This window comes from Thunnus albacares, chromosome 14, assembly GCF_914725855.1.
Source record: "Thunnus albacares chromosome 14, fThuAlb1.1, whole genome shotgun sequence".
NCBI classification, from domain to species: Eukaryota; Metazoa; Chordata; class Actinopteri; order Scombriformes; family Scombridae; genus Thunnus; species Thunnus albacares.
Genome location: NC_058119.1, coordinates 13,718,562 through 13,740,447, shown reverse-complemented (window position 1 = coordinate 13,740,447; position 21,886 = coordinate 13,718,562). Strand labels below are relative to the sequence as shown.

Genomic DNA, 21,886 nt, shown 5'->3' with positions numbered 1-21,886 from the left:
GATTTCTTCAGTTTCTTCCCGAACAAAAACTTGTTTTATGAACTTCAGTCTATGACTCTGTCTGTAGAGTATCTAAAAACAAATAGCTTTAAAGACATCTCATCTATTGTGGACAACATTGCCAGATGATTTAAGTTGGTTTGCAATATTGCTTGTTCACTTTTTGCACAATTTTATTTCCTCTTGTGTTTTTGTGATCAGTTTATTTTATTTATTTTTCCCCAATACCTCCTGCACCTACTGTTGTTTGTGTTGTAATATTTGAGCAAAAATATAAGTATAAAATTATATTTCTGCTCCAGGTAGCACAAAAAGCTCAGGTTTGAATGTGAGCATCTGATATCTGAGCCACAAAGTAAGTTTTCTGGTTTTCTGGCTCGGCAGTCACAAATCCGAACTATAATCTTTTCTATTAAGTGTTTTAAGTCAAGTCTGGATTACTAAATGGGCAAAAACCACTATTGCAATTGTTTTGTGATCATTTTGATTCATCGTTTTATTTTAATCATAAAGAATATAGTCATTTTTCAGCTTTATTTGTATGCATTTCTGGGATGAAATATATTTAAAAATATCCCCTGCCTATGAGTGATTCTGTTTAATTCAACAGTTTGGCCAGTAGATGGCGACAAAAGCCAATCCTCTGCTGTTGTGCGCTCTATATTGTGAATTGGACATTTTTATAGTAAATTAGGGATTTACGTCAATGTAATGCTGTTGATCTGCTAGAATTAAATATGTTTACATTCAGATTTATTTCGATATTAATCTAGCTGACCTTTATAGCAATCAGTGGCAACAGTGGTGAAAAGAAGGAAAAGAGTGGAACTGAAACAAAAAATGAGCCAAACAGCATAGTTAAAAAAAAAAAAAAAACAAGACACAGTAAAAAAAGTTGCAAATACCGGTATTGCACTACCTTATAACAATTTGTAGAAAACTTGAACATAAATAAAACTGGATGCTAAACTTATCTTGTAGCAGTTGCTTTCTTTGTTACCGCAAAATTACTGCACTTTTTTTTTTTTTTTTTTTTTTTTTTTAACTTTTTTTATAGTCGAGGCTCATCACAGCGTATTTGACCTACGGAAAAGTCATGTCTATTAGCTAATTTCGTCTCTCTTAGCACCTCATAAAATACATTTGCATTGAGGAAGAAAAACGTTTAACTTTTTATAGGCTCGTTCGTGACTCATGTGGTTCTCAGCCTCAAATGGTAATTTTGAGGATGTTGCAGCAGAGAGGGGCGGAGAGCTGGACATCCTCTGTAGACTATTTCTCTCAGACAGACAGCACACAATGAAAGAGTCCGTCCAATAGAGCAACATGCTACATACTGGATATTTTATATGGATATTCTTCTCCTCATGGGGTACGAGTTTCTTTCTTTTTCTTTCTTTCTTTCTTTCTTTCTTTTTTTCTTTCTTTCTTTGTCTGTCTTTCTTCTAAACATATCCCTGATATTTGCAGGAATAATTGCGGGCGGTTTGAGGACTCTACCTCATGTGATGAAGTACCAAACAGTGATACCTCAGAAGTTGAAGGCTTCCTCTCACTTTAATGATGCTGCTACACATCAGGTAACACACAAACTCTGCTGGACTGTGTCATTAGATCATTTTTAACCTCTAGAAGAAAGCTCTCAAGTCTCATCTGCTGTGTGTTTGTGTGTGCAGACGTACCCTGATGAACTCCAGTACTCTTTGACGATTGCAGGACAAAACTATACACTGCATCTGGAAAGAAACAAGTGAGAAAACCTAATATGTATATTTGTTTCCTTTAAGTCATCTCTTTTTAATGTGCTTACTGTATTTTCTTCCTTGAACTGAACTTATACATTAAACTCTGGTCTTTTCAGAGGTCTTGTTGGGAAAAACTTTGCTGTGACACACTACTCAGAGCAGGGCACCCAAATCACAACGACTCCAGATCTTCAGGTATGCAGCTTTGCTTTCTTTCCCCACTATCTCACTAACATTAAGAAAACTCCTGTTTTCACACAGAACTTGCAGATTTATGTACTTTATCTTTGTGTTAGCTGAGTCAAAAGCAGCTGTCTGTGTTGCTAAAACTCAGACTATACATTTTAAATGTTTGCTCATTTACATTATAAAAATCCTCACCTGTGTTTCATAAATGTGTTATTAATTAATTAATTAGGTAGAAATGTCTGAAGGCAGGAAATTATCTTTGTTGTCACTGCACACTTGACTGAGTTATTTGAGAGTGTGTATGTACTTATCTTGATAATCAGACTGAATTAAATTTCACTTCTTCTGACTACTTTAATTGCTGAACATATGAGATATGCTGGTGGTGGATTCAGTGGTTTGAAACCAGGCTGGTGTATACTGTACCACCAACGAATCATCTTACCATATAGGGCGCACAGCCTTGAATGAATCAAGCACAGGATATCCTGTGCCATCATACTGATTCAGTGTCAGTGGTTTTGTTAGATTTGCCTTCTTCTGCAAATGTAGTTTTGTTCTCAGTCTAAAATCTCAGTCACAGATCTGAACTGTTAAATAGATAAAGAGGTTTGTAAAATGCTGATATAACATAGCCAGAACATGTTTCATCATCTTATCAGTCAGTTGTTTAAGGCTGTACAACACAAAAAAGAAAACACACAGAAGTAATGAAATGCATATTTTATCCACAGTAATTCAGATGAATTGCTACAGATCCCAGTCGTTTTCACCGTCTGCTTTTGAGAAAGTCATGTTGAGGACGTTTTAAGCAATACATGCCAGTCTGCTTTATTTTTGATGAGAAGCCTGGATTTCTCAATTACAATGTTCCTCATTATGAGAGATGACGTCTCTTACTGGAAAGTTTTCAGCTCCACTAACATATAAGGTCAAGATTGTCGCTTATGACACATACAGTATATCTTCCTCAAATTAGACTACGTTTTTACACTGTGCTTGAGATATTTGTCAATTTAAGGGAGAGGAAAAACAATATATGAGTTAAAATCTCTCATTTAATTCCATGTCTGTCTATTTAGGGTCACTGCTACTACCATGGAAACATTGTGGGAGTGGAGGACTCCTCTGCCAGCATGGAACTGTGCTCAGGAATGAAGTGAGTCTTTTTTTTTAATTTCATCGTGTACTGCTAATTACAAAAAGGTAATTGTTTCCCTAAACAGAGCGACAAATTTAATTAATCTCATGATCAATGGGACTGTATATGTGTTCTGCTGTGACTCATGATCAGCATGCCTGATCCAAAGAGAGGATCAGTCCCTCAGCATCCATTTCCTCCATCACGACGACCATTAAAGCTGCACGACTCTGTCTGAAAACCTAATCAGCAAAAATCATGCAGAACTCTCTGATTAAAGCTGCCTTCTACCTGCTATAAAAGACACTTCTGTGTGGATCAATGTGTTTTGAGTAGTCAAACTGAGATCTGTTTGAGAATTAGATTTGCATAAGAAAAAAAAGACATTTTCTTCTGTCCACTCTAAAGTTCTTGTTTTTGCACTGCAGGGGGTTCGTGCATCTCCAGGACGAAATGTACCTTATCGAACCTCTGGACAGTGCAGGAGCTGGACAGAAGGCCAGCAGACAGAGCTCTGGAGCTCACAGCGAGGAGAGTCTTCATGCTGTTTACAACTACAAACACCTGAGGAGGAAGAGGAGCTCCTGTTCCCATGGAAACACAACCACTTTCTACGACCATGGAGCTCGTCCGTCTGGACTGTTCCAGCTCAGCAGTCTGGTAAAGCTACACAGCACTGACAGATCCAGATATACACCAGTGTTTCAAGCCTACAGCTAATATCTTTGGACTGAGACTGCTGATACCCAGTATTTTCTGTTATATTCTTAAATTTGATTGTTTTTATGCAAAAACCCTGTCCAGAAAGACAGGAAGGTGGTGACAGTAAAACACTGATATTAACTATAGCTCGGTGAATTATCACAATAGAAAGTTCTGTATCAAATTTATCATAAAAACAAACACATTCCTCTTGATATTTTGAAGATGTTACAATATGAGCGGAAAAGGAAGTTAGTTTAAATTAAAAAGTTGTGTTGCACTTCACTTCAGCATTCAGTTCAGTGTAACAAATTAAGATAAAGGGGAAACGTAAAAACAAAGAGGGACATGGAAAAAATAGATACTAAGAAAATGAGGAAGAGAGACAGATTAATTTTAATACAATTTTGCATAACTATTTGCTTCAATTTGCATATTTTCATAGATAAAGTCATACTTTCTCATCAAAATATGTCTGTGGGATGATCATGATATTCGTTTTGTTGCTACAGCACAACACTGCTCTGAAAACATGTGGACTATGAAACACTAAAACTCTCTAAAACACTGTAGATTATCAAATCAATACTTACTTAACCATTACAGGTACATATTCATGCACAACCACATTTAATATTGTTAATACTTTCCTCTTTCTGTGTTATTCAGAAAAGCAGAGCCCAGACTAAAGACCAAAGAGGAAAACCCAGAACAGTGGAGCTTGTTGTGGTGGTCGACAACACAGAGGTTTGCTTCCTATTTTCCTTTCTTTAGTTTGTCAATAGTCATTTTCTCATCAGTAATACGTTTGTCCTTCAAGAGGTGTAGTGATTATCTTTATATCTGAGATGTTGTTGATTGTATTACTAATATGAATAATAATTTCTTTCCAGTATAAGAATTTTGGCAGTAGGAAGACAATAGAGGGCAGAGTGCTTGAAATAGCAAACCACGTTGACAAGGTACCTTTTGTTTCACTGTTGACCCAATTATGCTCTAAAATCTACTGATCTTGAAAAAACATTGTGAACAAATGTCTCCCAAGGCCAGAAACAGCCAGAACCGTAAAATAGGGCATTCCTAAGTTCATGCAAGTGTAATTTTATGCATTTTTCCCTCTGGATTAATAAAGCACGCCATCTATTTTTACCAATAATTTAGATATCTAAAATATTTTTATTGGCTGCAAAAAAAAGGCAAACATTTTTGCCACAATGCAGCACATCCACGTGTCAGGCACTTCAACAGACTTTTACTGTGGATTACAGAAATGCAGGAAATCTGTCCTGATACTATCTGCTCTTTACTGACTGGAATCTGACCAATAAAAGGAGAAAAGAAAAGTTCTCTTGCTGTGAAAATGTAACTTTAACTGTGAATTTTCACACTTTGGCTGAAAAATTTTCACACATATCACACTATTCCCTTTGCATACTCTGAAGGAGTAGGGCCAACATGAATGCATCATCAGACAGCACTAGACCCAACAGTGTTTCCCTGAAGGTGACAGCATTATAGATACACCCTTGGTTCTGTGGTAGCATGAGATATGAGACTCCTTCATATTCAGAAGTACTCTTAAAAACTATTCATCTGATAATTCATTCAGCTTAAGGGTGGATTTTCACTTTGACTTGTGTGCTAACAATGCTCCCTGCTGCTCTGTTTCAGCTCTATCGCCCCGTGGGTGTTCGTGTAATGCTGGTCGGTCTGGATATCTGGTCATACAAAGATCAGATTTACGTCAGCAGAAATCCTGAGCATACCCTCAATGACTTCCTGAAATGGCGTCAGCAGAGCCTGCTACCAAGGATCAAACACGACAACGCACAGTTCATCACGTAAGACACTCCTGTCTTCCACTGAAAAGACCAGTGTCAAGATACGTTAGAGCTAGTGTCTAAACATTTTGTCTTTTCTTCACTCAGAGGTGTGGATTTTGATGGCTCCACTGTCGGCCTTGCAAACACAAATGCAATGTGCACCTCTAAATCTGGAGCTGTCAATGAGGTACACACACTGTTTCATTTAATAAAAGTATTAATATAACATTTCTGGGACTTTGTAATCTTCATTTCAGTTTTACTTCACTCCACTTTTGTCCACTGTACATACAGGATCATAACAGTAATGCAATCGGAGTGGCGTCTACTGTGGCCCATGAGATGGGTCACAACCTGGGCTTGTCCCATGATACTGAAAATTGTGTCTGTGGCTCTTCAATATCGAAAAAAGGCTGCATCATGGCTGAGAGTGTTGGGTAAGCTCAGTTTTTCATCTGCACCTAGACTACCCCAAATTTACTATTCTTAAAATCCAAAATAAAGCAAATACTTTATATTTCCTTATTCTTTCTACGTATTCTTTTAGCAATGTGTATCCAGAGCAGTTCAGCAGCTGCAGTCAGCAGCAGCTCAGCACATTCCTGGAGCAGATCAACCCTGCCTGTCTGCTGGATACTCCCTCTACTGATCGCATCCACGGAGGGCCAGTGTGTGGAAACGCCTTCCTAGAGCCTGGAGAGCAGTGTGACTGTGGCACTGTAGAGGTATGCTGCACTCACACAAACACATACGTAACCAAAGCAACGCAAATGAGACTTGATCATAATATTCTTCACCCCTCTGTCTGCCTCCTAGGAATGCAAGAATCCCTGCTGCAACGCAACTACCTGCAAATTTAATACAGGAGCTCAGTGCGCAGAGGGCGAATGCTGCCACAACTGCCAAGTAAGCAATCCTCACTCTATGCTCTCTAGATGAGTGAAGTCACACTGATACTAACTGTGTTACCATATAGCTAGACACAGTCTGACTGCGCCGTCTGGCAGCTTATGTGTGAACGTATTTCAGTAGTTGGTACACCACCATCTGTGTTTCTTTTTCGCTCTGCAGCTGAAACCAACAGGCAGCATCTGCAGACCAAAAGGAGGAGACTGTGACCTGGCAGAATACTGCACAGGACTTTCCGCCTCCTGTCCTACTGACGTCTACACCCTAAATGGCCTGACCTGCAACCGTGGGAAAGGATACTGCTACAATGGACAGTGTCCATCACGGCGGCAACACTGCCAGAGACTTTGGGGTCCAGGTAAAACACCATCGAATTACACTTTCAACTCATCACTTTGATTCTGCCACATCAAGACTCTCAATCTAATCTTGTGTTTTTCATATGATTCTCATAAGATGCTGAAGTAGGTACAGAAGCCTGTTTCAACTGGCACGGAAGCTGCATAAAGAGTCCGTATAAGCAGAGATGTTCGAGCCAGTATGTTATTCAACAGCACTATAATAGCGCATATTAATAGTGTGGTATTCTTGTTTTTTGTTAATCAGTTCTTTGTGGTGTTTGGTTGCAGAGATAAATTATGTGGGAAACTTTTCTGCTCTGGAGGCTGGGAGTTTCCGGTAACATCCAGGAAATCCTTCTACAGAGTAGGAAATGGTATATGCAATGAGGCAACTATGGACCCTGAAGACAACTACCCAGCAGACCTGGGCATGGTGCCTACTGGTACAGCGTGTGGCATAAACATGGTAAGAAAACTGACCGTGTTGCTGCTGACCATTAGCAAAACTACCATAGACTCAAAATCTGGACACTGTGTCAATGTCCTCACAATGTTTCCATCTATCTGGCAGGTATGCTACAATCAACAGTGTCAGGAGATCAAAAAGATAAAAGAGTACGGAACAAATGACTGCTCTGCCAAATGCAACAACCGTGGGGTAAAAAAAAATTGTCTACTTCTAAAAACTTTAGTGCACTTGATAGCAAAGACAGCATAACTGACTGTGATTTATGGCAGGTTTGTAACCATAAGAGTGAGTGTCACTGTGAACCCGGCTGGGCACCGCCTTTCTGTGATAAGCAGCTGTCAGAGCTGCCTGAAGGTACAGTGCACTTTATTTTCAGATATCTTCACATGTAAGCAGTGATAGTTAGTGTCTCTGTATGCGTCTGTTCATATGCTTGACCTTTTAATGACCATGATTTACACATGACTGTTAGTATCTGTTCCTCTGGTGCTCTGTTTTCTTCACCAAGACTTGGAACAGATTCCTCATGGACTCTCAAACAATTACGCTCTGTTCTGGTGAACACAAACAGACACTGATTTAATGGAATTCCCCAGTTATTTCGTACAAATACAGTAATGATGTTACAGTCAATTTGACGTATGCTGTTACATGCTTGTCCTTGAGCAATAAAAGGATACGGTTGTAATCAATGTGTGTGTTTGTGTGTGCAGGAGCAGGTCCAGCGTTGATTGTGTCGGTGGTTGTCGGCTTACTTCTGCTGTTTGTCTTGGTTATTGGAAGTTTGATGTGCTGCATCAGGAAAAAACAACCCGCAAAAAGGTACAGAAAGAAGACATATCTGTGCACATGGCATTAAAGACATGAAGCTGTGCAGACGGAGCTCTTTATCTTGCCCATCTTTAAGTCTAGATTTTGTGTGTATTTCTTTACAGAGCACTCCCATCTACTTCAGGACAGTCCAACCCGTTGTTTGAGAAAGGCAACGCACGAGGCAGCCCTCGTCTCGGGTCTACAAGTATCAGTCAGCCTATATTTGTTGAGTCTTCAGCCACTCAGGCCTGTAAACCTCTGTCCTCTGCTGCTGTCAAACCACCTAATGGAGCATTCAAGCCCAGCAGAACAGCTCCAGAGGTGAGTTCACATTTTGATCTATTATTGATCTAACAGCTTCAGCACCAGAGCACCTGAGTTGTTTTTTTAACCTTTTTCCTACATTAGACACAATAGTTTTGCTTGTATCTTTAATGAAATCATTATAATTGTTAGTATAAGCTTTGTCAGTTTGCAAGACCAAAGGGTTAAAGGTTGAAATTCCAGCTAGAGAGAGAGCATGCAGCTGCTATAATGTCACTATTTTAATTAAACTTCAAGAACCAGAAAGGGTTATGGTTAAAAAAAAGACTAATCAAGCTTTTGCTTTCACTTTTCTCTGTCCTTGTTCCTTACAGCCCCCCAAGAAGGTACCAACTGTACCTCAACAGGTAACATGATCCACTGTTTCGTATTACACTTAAATGTAGCATTACCATCCTTAATGTTTATCTTTCTACTTTATTTTAACCAGTAAACAATGTTTTTCTTTAGTTTGTAAAGCCGGTCATGCAGTCACCAACTGGTCCAAGCAAGCCAATCTACACTGAGGTAAAAATGCGTACAGAATTTGATAATATTTGTTTGCTTTATTTAATGATGTATTGATTGCTTTTGTGTTTTCTTTCTTTTCAGGCGAAGCCGCTACCTCCGTCCAGACCTCTACCACCACTTGCAACAAAATCAGTAAGTCACATTACAAGTCACTTACTTAGCCACAGTTTTCCTATTTTACTGTTTTTGTCATCAATGTTTGTTTAAAATGTGATCATCTGCTCTCTAGGTCATAAAGCCAAAACCTCCGATGCCTCCAGTGAAGCCGAAGCCCTCTGCAGGCCGGACTCCGCTGCCACACACTCAGCTGGTATGTAATGACAGCAGCAAGAGTCAACCGGACTTTCCTAAACCCTCCAAATCCTGGCAGTTGGTATTCAGACATTGTTAATGTTAGTCAAGGAATTCACGTGTAAAAAAGACATCAGTGGTTTTGGGCATCGCCCCAACATAGCAGTATAATGAACAAACTGTGGCTCAGCGTTAGTCAGTTGGTAAGCACACAAACATCTCCTGGCCACCGCTGAATAACTTGTAGCCTCAGTATAAAAAAGTGAGTAGACAGAAAAATAATCTACACATTAGAGAGTTGTATTGAGAGAACCTCATCCGTAGTATGTTTGCTAATAGTATTTGTTTTTATAGCTTGCAGGGAGAGCTGCCCTGATGCCCCCCAACAGGCCCAGATGATTGAGGGAATAATTCAGCCTGGAGTAAACCTTGAGATCCTCTGACAGGGGACACTGTTGTTGTTGTTGTCCCACCAACAAAATCCTCTCAGGAGACGTCTGTCTGTATTAATGTGGGGAACGAGATCCCACTGTAGGATCAGCAACAATAAGTGACAGAGCTTTTCTGTCAATTGTGGCCTCCCCGAGGATTACCGCCATCTGTGTCTTGCTTTTGTAGGCCTTCAGGATGTTGATGAAAACCTGAGGCTGTGATTGACAGATTCAGCTTGTGTACTATAAATGACAAATGGTTATGCTGCCATGATGATGTGTTTTTAAGGGAAATGTTTCTCTGCCTTGATCCTGGGACATGTGAACACTTTATGGAGCAATTGCACTATTGATGCTGTAACTGTTTTACTAACTGCTACCATTGCTGCACATAGTTTTTGGTACTGCTTTTCTAAGAGATAATGTAGTTGTTAAGGGATTTTAAAATGTGGCACCAACATGGGAACTTTTTTCAGATTTTTGTATTAAGGACATAACACAAGGGGTATGATTTTGCCTTGAACCTTTTTGTAGTAAAGTATGCTTGAATTTGTGGGACTGTGTCTTAAGATTTTTTGTATTTGTTGACTAAACACATGTTGATTGTAATTATTCAAGGGATTTTTGTATTGCATTTTCTATACAGCAGTTCTTCACTCATAATGCCAATGATTGTGTTTTTTCCTTACAATGAGGACTCTGCTTGGATTAATGCTGCAAACTTAAACTGAAAAATAATTTGAATATTTATGAAGAATTTCTTTATGTATTTATGTGTATGAAATTGTGCTTAAAATAAAAACCAATCATCAATATGTGTTGTGGTTATTTATTTTTTTCTTTTTACACAGGCCTATAGTCTGTGTTGCCATAGTTAATGGCCGGTTGCCTAGCAACGCCTTAAACAACCTGTTGTCGAGAGAAGCTAACAAGCTAGCTCAGTGAAACAGTTTGGATCTTTACAAACTGCCCAGAAACACATGTCGCTTTGTAAATAATGGATCGAGAACTGAATGAAGAAGAACTGCAGGACTTGTACGCATGGATAGATAAAATACCTCTGTCCCGGCCCAAAAGACACATCACAAGAGACTTCAGCGATGGAGGTAGATGTCTTTGGTTAGGCCAGCGGTCCACAGAGGGGATAAAATATGCAGGCAGCAGCAGAAATATGACCCAACCTAGTCTTAAACTCCGTGTTATAACTTTGTCACGTATATCCAGCTACAATCATCTTGTTTTTGGTTGTTTTAACGCAGTTTAGCAGCTCAAATATCTGTTTGTTTGTTTGCTTGTGGATTGACTCTCTGCTGAACCCTCTGCAGTGATGGCTGCTGAGGTTGTAAAATATTTTTTCCCAAAGCTTGTCGACCTGCACAACTACATCCCTGCAAACTCCACACAGCAGAAGCTCAGTAACTGGAACCTTCTCAACAGGCAAGACACCTGCCATTTTTATTGATTTGTTTACTTAAATTGCATGTGCTGTGAATAGGATATGAAATGATTGCATGAAAAGCAACAAAAAAAGCAACAAAAATGTAACCCCATGGCTGGAAAAAGCACTAAAATAAACCAAAATTGTCATCCCCGATTTATATCTCTTTAATCCATATGGCAGTCATTACCAAATGTTTAAATTTTCAGTAATATCTTATCTAAACACTGACACAGAGAGGGAATATAGGCTGACCTTTTGTTGAGCACCACGATGGGCCTCTGTGTCTGGCGATGAGAACCACTTCAAACACACTCAAACAATCGTCTCCCTGGCAAAAAGCCAGCCACAGATTTTATGAGTCTTAAGTCACAGTAAACATATTGGCCCCTGTGATGTTCATCATTACCATACATCATCAGTGAAATCACTTTCAATCTGCTGCTCCTATTGTGACTAGTTTTGTAAACTAAAAACAGCTGTGTGTGTTTGTTTTTATTTTATTTATTTTTTTCTTGTGGACAGGAAGGTGTTTTCCAAGCTGAACTTTCACATGCCCGAGGAGACAGTGAAGAGGATTGCATTGAGCACTGCAGGAGTGATAGAGCCTGTGCTGAGCGCCCTCAGGGAGAAGATAGAAAAGAAACTTGAGCACACCACAGACAATATACCGGTGTGTATATTTGTTTGGACTCTATACGTTACTCTCTTTCTTCCACAAACCTTTCCTCTGTATAAGTAAGCAAAGCATTGTTCCATGAAAGATTACCACTTTTTCAAACATTTTTCCCCCTTTTTGAATCAGGATTTGGAATACTATGACACCAGGAACCAGGAGAAACATCATACAGGTGGAGTAGCTTTTATGTTAGTATATTCACACAAAACCTAACACACTTTTTATTCCACACATTAGTAATAATTGTCTTGCAAACATGATCCTCTGATGCCTGGCGTCATATTTGACCTCACAGGACAGAAACAAGAAGTTACAAGTTATTTATGAAGAAGTTAAACAACTGTAAGTCCGGGAAATTGTGACGTCAACAGAATTACACAATGTGGACTGCTGAATTGATAAGAATGTGATGACTGTATTTTGACATATCATCCTTGTGCAGAATATCTTTCTGTTATTATCATTTGTGGAAGGTATTTGCTGACACAGTCAGTCACTGACCCAGATCCAAACTGCATAGTCCAAATTTTAACTTTTTTTAGCACAGGGAGGGAAGTGGGAGTAATTTTAGACACTTTTTAATGATGCTCTATCTACTGGTCAGCTGACAAACACAAAATCAGCATATTCAAGAGGCACTGACGTGGTTCTTGTGGTTGAGTGACGGCTGTGAAGGTTGATTCTGCCTCTGAAATTATGTTCTCCTGCCTTTCTCTTCCTGTCTTGTCAGCATTTGTGCCCTGCTAACAACTCAATGCTAATCTGTTCCAGAGATAGCGGTTAGCACACACAGACACAAACATACCTACAGTAATGATTAGAGACCTTCAAGGAGTGAAAGGGTGACATGTCTCTCTTCCGTTTCCCACACCTCATCTGTCCCTGAAACTGTCCTTTTAAGCTGACCTCAGACCAGCGCCTCCTCCCACAGCTTTTTCCTCCTCCATCTACACCCCATCCGCTATCAGACACACAGCTGAGGTCCTCATATCAGCTCACAACATCACCAGATGGCCATGATCGGTGTCCTGAGCTCAGCACTGCTACACCTCAAGGCCTCTCTTTCTCCATCTTCTAATCTAATCGTACCTCTCGTTTCCTCCCTCTTTCTGCTTCTTCTCATTGCCTGCAAGATTTGTGTCCTTGAAGGTTTCCAACAACAGCAGATTTTTCAGTCGCAGTGGTTCATATTTTTGTTGGGGAAATTTCATAGCTTTGTTTTGTTGTCTTCAGAAATTCATCAGACTGAAACAAAACATCTGGCTCAAATGGCAGGAGAAGAAATGAAAAAAGATGAAAAGAGTAGACTGAAAAATGGGTATGACCAAAAACAAAAATCACAAAAAGTTTAACATGAATCAAATGAATCAGTTGCAGTGTTGACAATAACGTCTCTGTGGTTTTTGCTGTACAGAAAACCACTGCAAACGGTGCAGTTTTACTCAGACATGGACCCTACTTTACGACTAATTCTGCAAGAAAAGGAGCAAGCTGTGATGGCTTTGCAGGAGACAGTGGAGGTACACACACACACACACACACACACACACACACACACACACACACACAGTTCAATCCAGGAAACACATGCTGCTGACTGGTAGAACATCTGCAAACAAACTTCTCTTCTCGTTTTGATGCTCTGTAGGGGAACAGCTATGTCATACAGACACCAGCTGTAATTTTGCAGATGTGTGTGTATGTGACACAGAAATTTAGGTGTGTGTGTGTGTGTGTGATACATATGCGTCACAAGCTGTTTCAGCAGTGGTCAGTGACTCAGTATCAGCTCAGCGGATATAAATCTTTTTTTCCTTTCTTTCCCGTCTGTGGCCACATCTGCATGTTAAGAAAGAGACACAATACGGACACCTACGTGCAACGTTTTCTTTTGACTTTTCAGGGTGTGAAATCATCAGTTTCAGAATAATACATCCTCTCCTTTTACCACATCCTTTTGCATCCCCCTTTGTGTGTGTGTGTGTGTGTGTGTGTGTGTGTGTGTGTGTGTGTGTGTGTGTGTGTGTGTGTGTGTGTGTGTGTATAGATCCTCCAGATGAAAGTCAACAGGTTAGAGCATCTGATTCATTTGAAAGATATGCGCATTGAAGACCTGACGCGGCATCTGGAGACGTACAAAGCTAAAAGCCAAACCCACTGACACTATTAATATGTAAAACACAGACTCAAACACAGAGAATAAGTCTTATCATCAACTGCAATAAACTATAATTTAGAAAACTTCAGTCCATCATGGCACACGATAAGTTCTTTATTGTCCTACCAGCTAAAAGCATCATATCTGTTGAAATGCATTGTCAGCTTTACAGATGTTATGTTTCAATACTGTCTGTTTTTCAGTAAGTAGTGTTTTTGTGATGCAAAAGCAGAGTTTAGTAAATTCATTTTTATTAACATTAGTTACACCATTCAAAATCAAGAAATGTAGGTACTAGTGACATATTTTGTGGAGATTGGAGTGTGAGGCCATGCAATAACTGCCTTTTATGTAATAGATATTTTTGCATCCCTAAAGATATTGCATATTATGTCCTTGATTCTATTGTGAATGATTTATTATATTTAGCCTGTTTTGTGAGAAAAAGGAGTTGTTTGATTAACAATATAAATAGTTGCCTTGAGTTTTAAATGTGTTTTGCAGAGTGTTTTCAGTATCTGTAGTCTTCTTTGACTTCTGTGCCTTTACACAGCCTCTGTCTTCTGACCGCCAAAGTGCTCAATAAATCAAGTAACCACTTTAATTTTCCAAATTGTCTTTTTGAATATGAGCAGAGTGCAGCAAATAAACAGAGCGCAGATGGGAAGCTTGCTGCTGCAAACTAGATGATATGCAGTGTTAAATTTATATTCTGCAACCGACACTTCCTTCCAAGTCTGAAAAACATCATTCATTTTCTACGACACTCTTTTTCCTGTTTAGGGCGTCATCATCAGTTAGCAGTGCACTGTAATAATGCGGTTATGAATTACTTGAATTTTCACAGAATAGATGCATAATGAAGCTGACAGATGACCAAATATAGTAAAGCACTGCTGACACAACAGCCACAGCCTACATTCGTTCTATTGTAAACATGTAAAGTTTACACAAAGTATCTGATTGTGCAAGTGACATCCCAGATAGCAAAACTGCTGTAGCCCAGATCTGGCCCACACCCAACACTTTCGGCACTGTCATCTGGCCTACATACTGCATGGAATGATGGCACTTGGGCGGTCCGCTGCTGTTTCCCAGATCTGGGCCACAAGCAAGCCATAGCAATGCCATATGTCAACCAAGGAAAACCAGATAAACCAGAACTGGCCAACGTCCAGAATACACATTCCCAAGAGCACCGCATCTTTACCAGAAAAGGCCCACATTTGATTGGGAATATTTGGGCCATATTTGCTATTTTACATGTGGGCCATTTCAGGCTCATATCCATTTTGTCCAGGCCAGAAGAAGGCCAGCAGTGCCGCACCATTGCCTGGTATGCTATCTGGGACAGGCTTGGGTGAGTTGCTCCATGTTGTCAAATTACATCAGATAAGACCAAGTGCTGCGTCTCTGTCAGTCCCTGTGTTGTCTTTGATCTGTAAAATAACAGGAGAATGGTGACCTGCTGAGATGTTTAGGAGCAGCTGATCTTCTCCAGCTGCCTGCTGCTGTGACTGAGCTCTATTGTGGTAATTACCTTCATATCACCTGATCAATCACCAGCATTGTTACGCTTGAAGCAATACAATGAAATCAATTTTGTCTGCACTGCTTACCTTTTAGCTTGGTAAGCAGTGCAGGTGCTCACAAAACTCTGCTTAGGTTAAAAGCACACTGGTGCAGATAATCTTGACCCATATCTTCTTCATTTAAGTGCCCCCTTAATCTGTTCACATTTAGCACATATTTTTAACTAAACCTTTTTAACAGGTATGATTCCAGTTTTGTGGAAAAGTACCTTTGTAGTACCCTTACACAAAAGTAGTGACGTCTTAGATTTCAACAACTGCTGTCCAATATCTAAATTTCCTCTCTTAGCAAAGATCCTTGGATTATTGGTCAATTTACAACTACACGCCTTTGCTGATTCACTAAATTTACTACACCCTCAGCAGTCTGGTTTTCTACCAGGTAACAGCACAATAACAGCTGCAGTTTCAGTCATTAATAACATTGTCTCCTGCCTAGATAAAAAAACAATCTTGTGCTGTTCTCTTCATTGACCTCTAAAAAGCATTTGATACCATCAATAATAAAATCCTACTTCATAAACTACAGCCTGTAGGTTTAGATGAAGTCATGCTTAATTGGTTCCACTCTTACCTTACAGAGAGAACTCAGACTGTTGTTGCTGATGGTGCTTAATCAAGACCTCTTACCATCAGGAATGGGGTGCCACAGGGGTCTGTCATTGGTCCACTGCTGTTTACATTATACATAAATAACATAATTCTTCCTAATTAATACTTCAATGTCCTTTTTTTTTTTTGCACATGATACAATTTTATATGCCCCAGGTTCCCCCCATCCCGGGCTATGACTCAGTTTCAGTCTGCCTTTGATGCTTTCAAATTACCACTCCTTAATCACAGACTATTATTATTAATAATTACAGGTATTTTCCACCTCCACCTTTGACTCTGACTATCCTGCCATTAAAACTTAAAATGGCACCCATATTACTCTTGCTGAGTCATACAAATACTTTGTATTGGCTTGACTATAATTCAAGATTCATATTCAACATTTGACTCAGACATTAAAAAACAAAGTAGGCTTCTTGTATAGAATCAAAGGTTGTCTGTCTTCTTCCAACCATAAAACTATTGTGCAGTCAACCTTCATGTCTGTCCTTGACTATAGAGATATTCTGTATTGTCATACTGCCCTATCTACACTTCAGCAGTTAAACCTTGTGTATCGTAGTGCATTACACTTTATCACAAATGACAAATTTCGTACTCATCATTGTTCTCTGTGTCACAAGGTTGGTTGGACTTCCTTACAGTCAAAAGGAAATAACCATATCATGTTACTCATCTCTAATGTTGCAGCTTCTAACCTACCTCACATCGTTTCTCTCATTTGAATCTAGTAACTACAGTACACAATCCAGTAACTACTTAGATATCCCTCATGTTCACACTAATGTTGGCAGAACTGGTTTCAGGAATGAACTGCCCTCAAACTTGAGTCTTTCATTCCTCGTGGAGATTTTAAAGCTTTAATATCTGTTGGTTTTTTACAATTCTTGTAACTGTTTTTATTAATTCATTGTTGATTGTGTAGTTTTGTTGTTTCTGTTTGCTGATGTGTTTTTGTCTTATGTATGTTTCTTGTCCTCAGGTCTCTCTTGAAAAAGAGATCTTAATCTCAATAAGACTGCCTGACTAAATAAAGATTAAATAAAAGTAAAATAAAAAAAATACATTTAGCAATAAATAACACTGTAATACCGGTATCACAAAGTATACAGTGTAAATGTGGGTTAGACTGATTCACCAGTTTACTAAAATGCAGACATTGTCCAGGCAGAGTTTACAGCTACATAAAAACATAAAAAAGTCTGTAACACCTGCAGTTTGTTTCCACATTTAGTTAATTTCATCATACATTTCTGTTTATAATTAAATTAAATATAGCAACGTATTATATACCACTGAGTATGTGCGATGAATCACCTGCCCACAGCTGCCGCAAAACCACCATCTAACCTCACTGGTTTGAGTTTGTTTCCATTTAGAAGACCTTTCTACCCTGATGAGAGTGAAGTTCTGAGAGAAACAGCACATCTGCTTATTATAAATATCTGCTTTATCATCTATTTTGTATAAAAAAAATAATTTAATTAATTAATTACCTTATATATTTTATTGAAAGAATGTTTACTACATAAAAAAACTTTTTCTACAGTCTCTTTTTTCTTTCTTTAAAGGAATTTCCATCTCACTCAGGACACTTCAAGACAAAACATAACATATATTTATAACTAACTGACCCTTTAAACATCCCTGATCTCATGTAACATCAAGGTCCCAAATAGAATAAGGAAGGACAAACATGAAAAAGAAAATATTTTTAGGAGAAACCAGTACAAAACATCAGCTATCGACAAAAATATTAGTCAAAGTCAAACCTTAGTTTGCAGTATTTGTATATTAAGTACAAAATCATACAATACGGTAGTGCAGCAAACATGATGTTGGTAGCTTACTATAATCTTTAATGATGAGGCCAATTTGCTCTATAAATTAGTACTAAAATAGTTGACAAAATAGTCACCACAAGGTCCATTTAGTAGCTGCTCTGGAGCTTTTGATCATATTATATGCTCTTCAGCAGATGGAGTTTTTCCAGTTGTCGTGCAATTACAGATGTTGATTTTTCTGATCATTTTGAGCACTTCTCGTCCATGATGTGACAGTATATTAGTATAAATAATACTATTAACAGATTGTGTTGAGATTATTTTGTCAACTGTTGCTTCCAAGGTCCTGAATGAACTTTAAAGCCAACATTAAAGACGTTGCTGACAGAGTACAATAATGTTGAGGGTGCAACACAGAATGAGAGCTGGAATAATGTAGAATAATGGAAGAGCTGTACGGTAAGGACCAGAAACTCATTCCTGAGGATCAACACCTACAATAGAGGATTATATAGAGGAGAAACAGCGTGAAGTGCTGATAAATAGCAAAGATAATTCTCTTTGTATGAATGTGTGTGTTGCACCAACACACAGGAGAGGAATGTGAAGCAAAACTGCTAAACAGAGCAGCTATTGATGACTGCTGATGAATCATATTCATCACCATACTGTTGTTTGGGGACTAGATTTACTCCGCTACACTCAGACATGAGTGACCACACCCTTCAGTCTCTATAGAGGTACGCCGACCTAGGCAGTGCAGGATAGAGGGATCATGCAGGATCAGATGATAGAAACTCACAGGAAGGAAAGAGGAGTGCTGGCTCATCCAGGAAACAGCAAACCTGACCTTCACCTCACTTCCTGAGAGGGAGGGCTTTAAACTCGCTGACTCTGCCCTCCTGACACCACATCAGACCACCCATTTAAATGAGCATAAAACAAAAAAATCCTCCTCAGTTAAGAAAACATGATGAGGCTGAGTGAAGTTTATTTACACTCATAAACATGCTTTGTGATCATATTTCTCACAAATCCTGACATCAGGAAAAACTGGGGTCAGACTTAAACTAAACACCCTCTGCTCATTCAGGCAGTGGTCACACGCACACACTCTGAATATTTCCTGGAAAGCCTTTGTGTGCAGCTGACTGGCATTGCTGAGGGCAGGACTTGAGGTTTAAGGAGTCTCTTGGGAATACCATACAACATTCAAACTCCCCAGACGTCTGTTTTTGTAATGTTTACAACACATAATGCAGATTCGAACAACAGGGACTGTGTGATAGAACGTGTATAGGTTCACTGAGTCATCCTCACGTTGTCACAGCCACCCAGCCATGAAAATAAGTGACTATCCAACATTTCCTCACATGCATGTCATATGAATTCCCACTTTTCAACAGTATTTTCATCTGTATTCTTCTACTTCGTGCTCTTAAGCTGATCTTGGTCCATTGTTTGTCTTTTTAAGTTCTTGCTGCCGTTTGTGATAAAACCAGAGCATTTGTGTAACATGGTGTTAGTTCTCCTCCTATTGGTATCTATGTGTACTACACTAATGTTTCCCAACCAGGGCCACTTGTGCCCCAGTTGGTACTTCTGCAGCTGCCAGTGTTGAAAGAAGTATTCAGAGTCTTTAGATAAGTGAAATTACCAATCCAACAATATAACATTACTTAACTTTGCTTACAAGTAAAAGTGATGAATAAGTAGTAAAAGTGCAGAAGTATTATTAGTAAATTATTAGATTGTTAATACTGATTCACTGACATATACGTAGCATATTTTGGTTGATGCTGAGCTAGTTTTAAATACTCAGGTAGTTCAGTCTTTGAAAATGAATTGAATATTTGAGCTCATGTTTGTATGGATAAAACCTAAAATTCAAATTATAACTACAGCTGTCAGACATAGTGGGTAAAAAAGTACAATATTTGCCTCTGAAATGTAGTGGAGTATAAGTTTGTGTGGCATAACATGGAAATACTCAAGTAAAGTGCCTCAAATGTACTTAAGTATAGCACTTGAGTAAATGTTTTTAGTTATTTTGTACTACTGGCAGCTGCCAAGAGGAAAGATTATTTAAAAGCACAGCTAATTAACATATATACAGCTCTGGAAAAAAATGAGGATACCATTGTACAATTATCAGTTTCTCAGGTTTTACTATTTATAGGCATGTGTTTGATCTAATTTTTGTTTTATTCTATAAACTACTGACAACATTGCTCCAAAACTGTCAAAATAAGAAAAAAAGATGCAGTGTTTTCAGACCTCGATTAAGGCAAAGAAAACAAGTTCATATTCACTTTTAAAAAACCAAATACTAATGTTTTAACTCAAGGAGAGTTCATGAATCAATATTTGGTGAAATAACCCTGATTTTTAATCACAGCTTTCATGCGTCCTGGCATGCTGGGTGACTTTATGCCACTCCTGGTGCAAATATTCAAGCAGCTCTGCTTTGTTTGATGGCCTGTGCCCATCCATCTTTCTCTTGATCACATTGCAGAGGTTTTCAATGGGGTTTAGGTCTGGAGATTGGGCTGGCCATGACAGGGTTTTGATCTGGTGGTCCCCCATCCACACCTTGATTGACCTGGCTGTGTGGCATGGAGCATCAGTCGTCAGAGTTGGGGAACATTGTCAGAGCAAACGGAAGCAAGTTTTCTTCACTGACACTGTGGCTTGTAAGCCTCTCCAGGTCTGTGTAACCATTAGAGGACTAGGTGTTGGGAAAAACTGAAAACTGGACTCATCAGAGAAGATTACCTTACTCCAAACCTCTACGGTCTTCCTTATGGTCTTTTGCAAACCTCAGCTGGCTCTTCTTTGCTTTTCATTGATGAAGGGCTTTTTTCTAGCTTTGTATGACTTAAGCTCTGCCACTACGAGCCTGTTTCAAACCGTCCTCGCCCAGCACTTCACCCCAGCTGCTGTTTACCATTCTTTTTCTGGGTCAATTGATGTCATCCTACAGCTGTTGAGTGACAGTTGAAGGAGTTGGTGGTCATCCCAGTCAGTGGTGAGTCATTTTCACCCTCTGCCGGTCTGTAGCTTTGTTGTTCCCAGAAACTTTAAGGATGGAAGTAACCCGAAGCTCACTGCCTCCCTCTGCCAGTAAAGCCATAACTGAACCTTTCTTTCCCTCACTCAAAACTTTTCTTTTCAACTTTTTTGGCGTGGTCAATAATTATTTTTTGATTCCAGTTACTTTTGAGGTACTACCAGCACTGTTTTAGCCATCCAGCTGATCCTATTGCAAGATAGTGATGACCACAGCAGTGGTTTTTATACTTTTCCTTGTTAGAATAGTCAAGAATAATCAATTAAATAATGACTACCTCATTGAGTAGAATGATTGGTGTGCTTGTGCTGGCATTCAACAGACACTGGAGTGAAATGGCTGACATACATGTAAACATACTGATTTAAGGACATTTTGGAGTGGCCTCTTAACTTTTTCCAAAGCTGTACATTTATCCATATATTTGTTTATGAAGAAAATAAATACACAAAGAGCATTACAAGTTTAGTGTTAGTCCCTGTTACTAAACCATCAGCTGATAAGTTGAGTGCACGGGACATCTCCCACCAACCTGAGTCAATTGTGACATTTTACGAACTGTGATTAAGTTTGCGTACACTAGTTAGTGTGCAAGGAGAGAAAGCTAAATAGAAAGCTGAGTGATGGAATATGTTTTAAATCCATCCAGCCTCTGCCACTCCAAATGGTAGCACAAATGTAAACTTGAACATCAGTCTTGTATTTAAAATAACCATAACATACACTTTTATTTAAATAATGGTGTTAAATAACATACAAGAGACATAATAAATACTGTTGAAGGCTGTTGGGGGACATCAGAGAGAACAGGATGGAAACCACTGAACCAAACAATGTTCACACACAAATCAACACAGTAGAA

The 21,886-nt window shown here is 39.0% G+C and overlaps 2 protein-coding genes across 3 annotated transcripts; both read left to right on the top strand.

Moving 5' to 3' along the window:
* Nucleotides 1-711: 711 nt before the first annotated feature.
* adam8a (ADAM metallopeptidase domain 8a) lies at nucleotides 712-10,483 on the top strand. The gene is made up of 25 exons (XM_044373684.1): nucleotides 712-1,372; nucleotides 1,471-1,580; nucleotides 1,677-1,750; nucleotides 1,862-1,940; nucleotides 3,017-3,093; nucleotides 3,504-3,735; nucleotides 4,447-4,524; nucleotides 4,671-4,739; nucleotides 5,449-5,618; nucleotides 5,706-5,787; nucleotides 5,895-6,037; nucleotides 6,148-6,325; nucleotides 6,417-6,506; nucleotides 6,672-6,867; nucleotides 6,966-7,047; nucleotides 7,139-7,316; nucleotides 7,422-7,508; nucleotides 7,589-7,673; nucleotides 8,033-8,141; nucleotides 8,255-8,453; nucleotides 8,771-8,803; nucleotides 8,907-8,963; nucleotides 9,048-9,098; nucleotides 9,196-9,276; nucleotides 9,612-10,483. Exons 1-25 carry the CDS (start codon nucleotides 1,327-1,329, stop codon nucleotides 9,654-9,656), a joined length of 2,631 nt encoding a protein of 876 aa, XP_044229619.1. The 5' UTR covers nucleotides 712-1,326; the 3' UTR covers nucleotides 9,657-10,483.
* A 99-nt stretch (nucleotides 10,484-10,582) lies between these two features.
* Nucleotides 10,583-14,567, top strand: spef1 (sperm flagellar 1). 2 transcript variants are annotated; one of them, XM_044372996.1, is made up of 7 exons: nucleotides 10,583-10,794; nucleotides 11,014-11,125; nucleotides 11,652-11,799; nucleotides 11,932-11,977; nucleotides 13,039-13,123; nucleotides 13,220-13,325; nucleotides 13,853-14,567. In XM_044372996.1, the coding sequence occupies exons 1-7, from the start codon at nucleotides 10,686-10,688 to the stop codon at nucleotides 13,964-13,966; spliced, it is 720 nt and encodes a 239-aa protein (XP_044228931.1). In that variant the 5' UTR covers nucleotides 10,583-10,685; the 3' UTR covers nucleotides 13,967-14,567. The 2 variants fall into 2 exon arrangements, with proteins under 2 accessions (XP_044228931.1, XP_044228932.1); XM_044372997.1 differs by having other exon boundaries at nucleotides 10,703-10,794; nucleotides 11,052-11,125.
* Nucleotides 14,568-21,886: the final 7,319 nt, after the last annotated feature.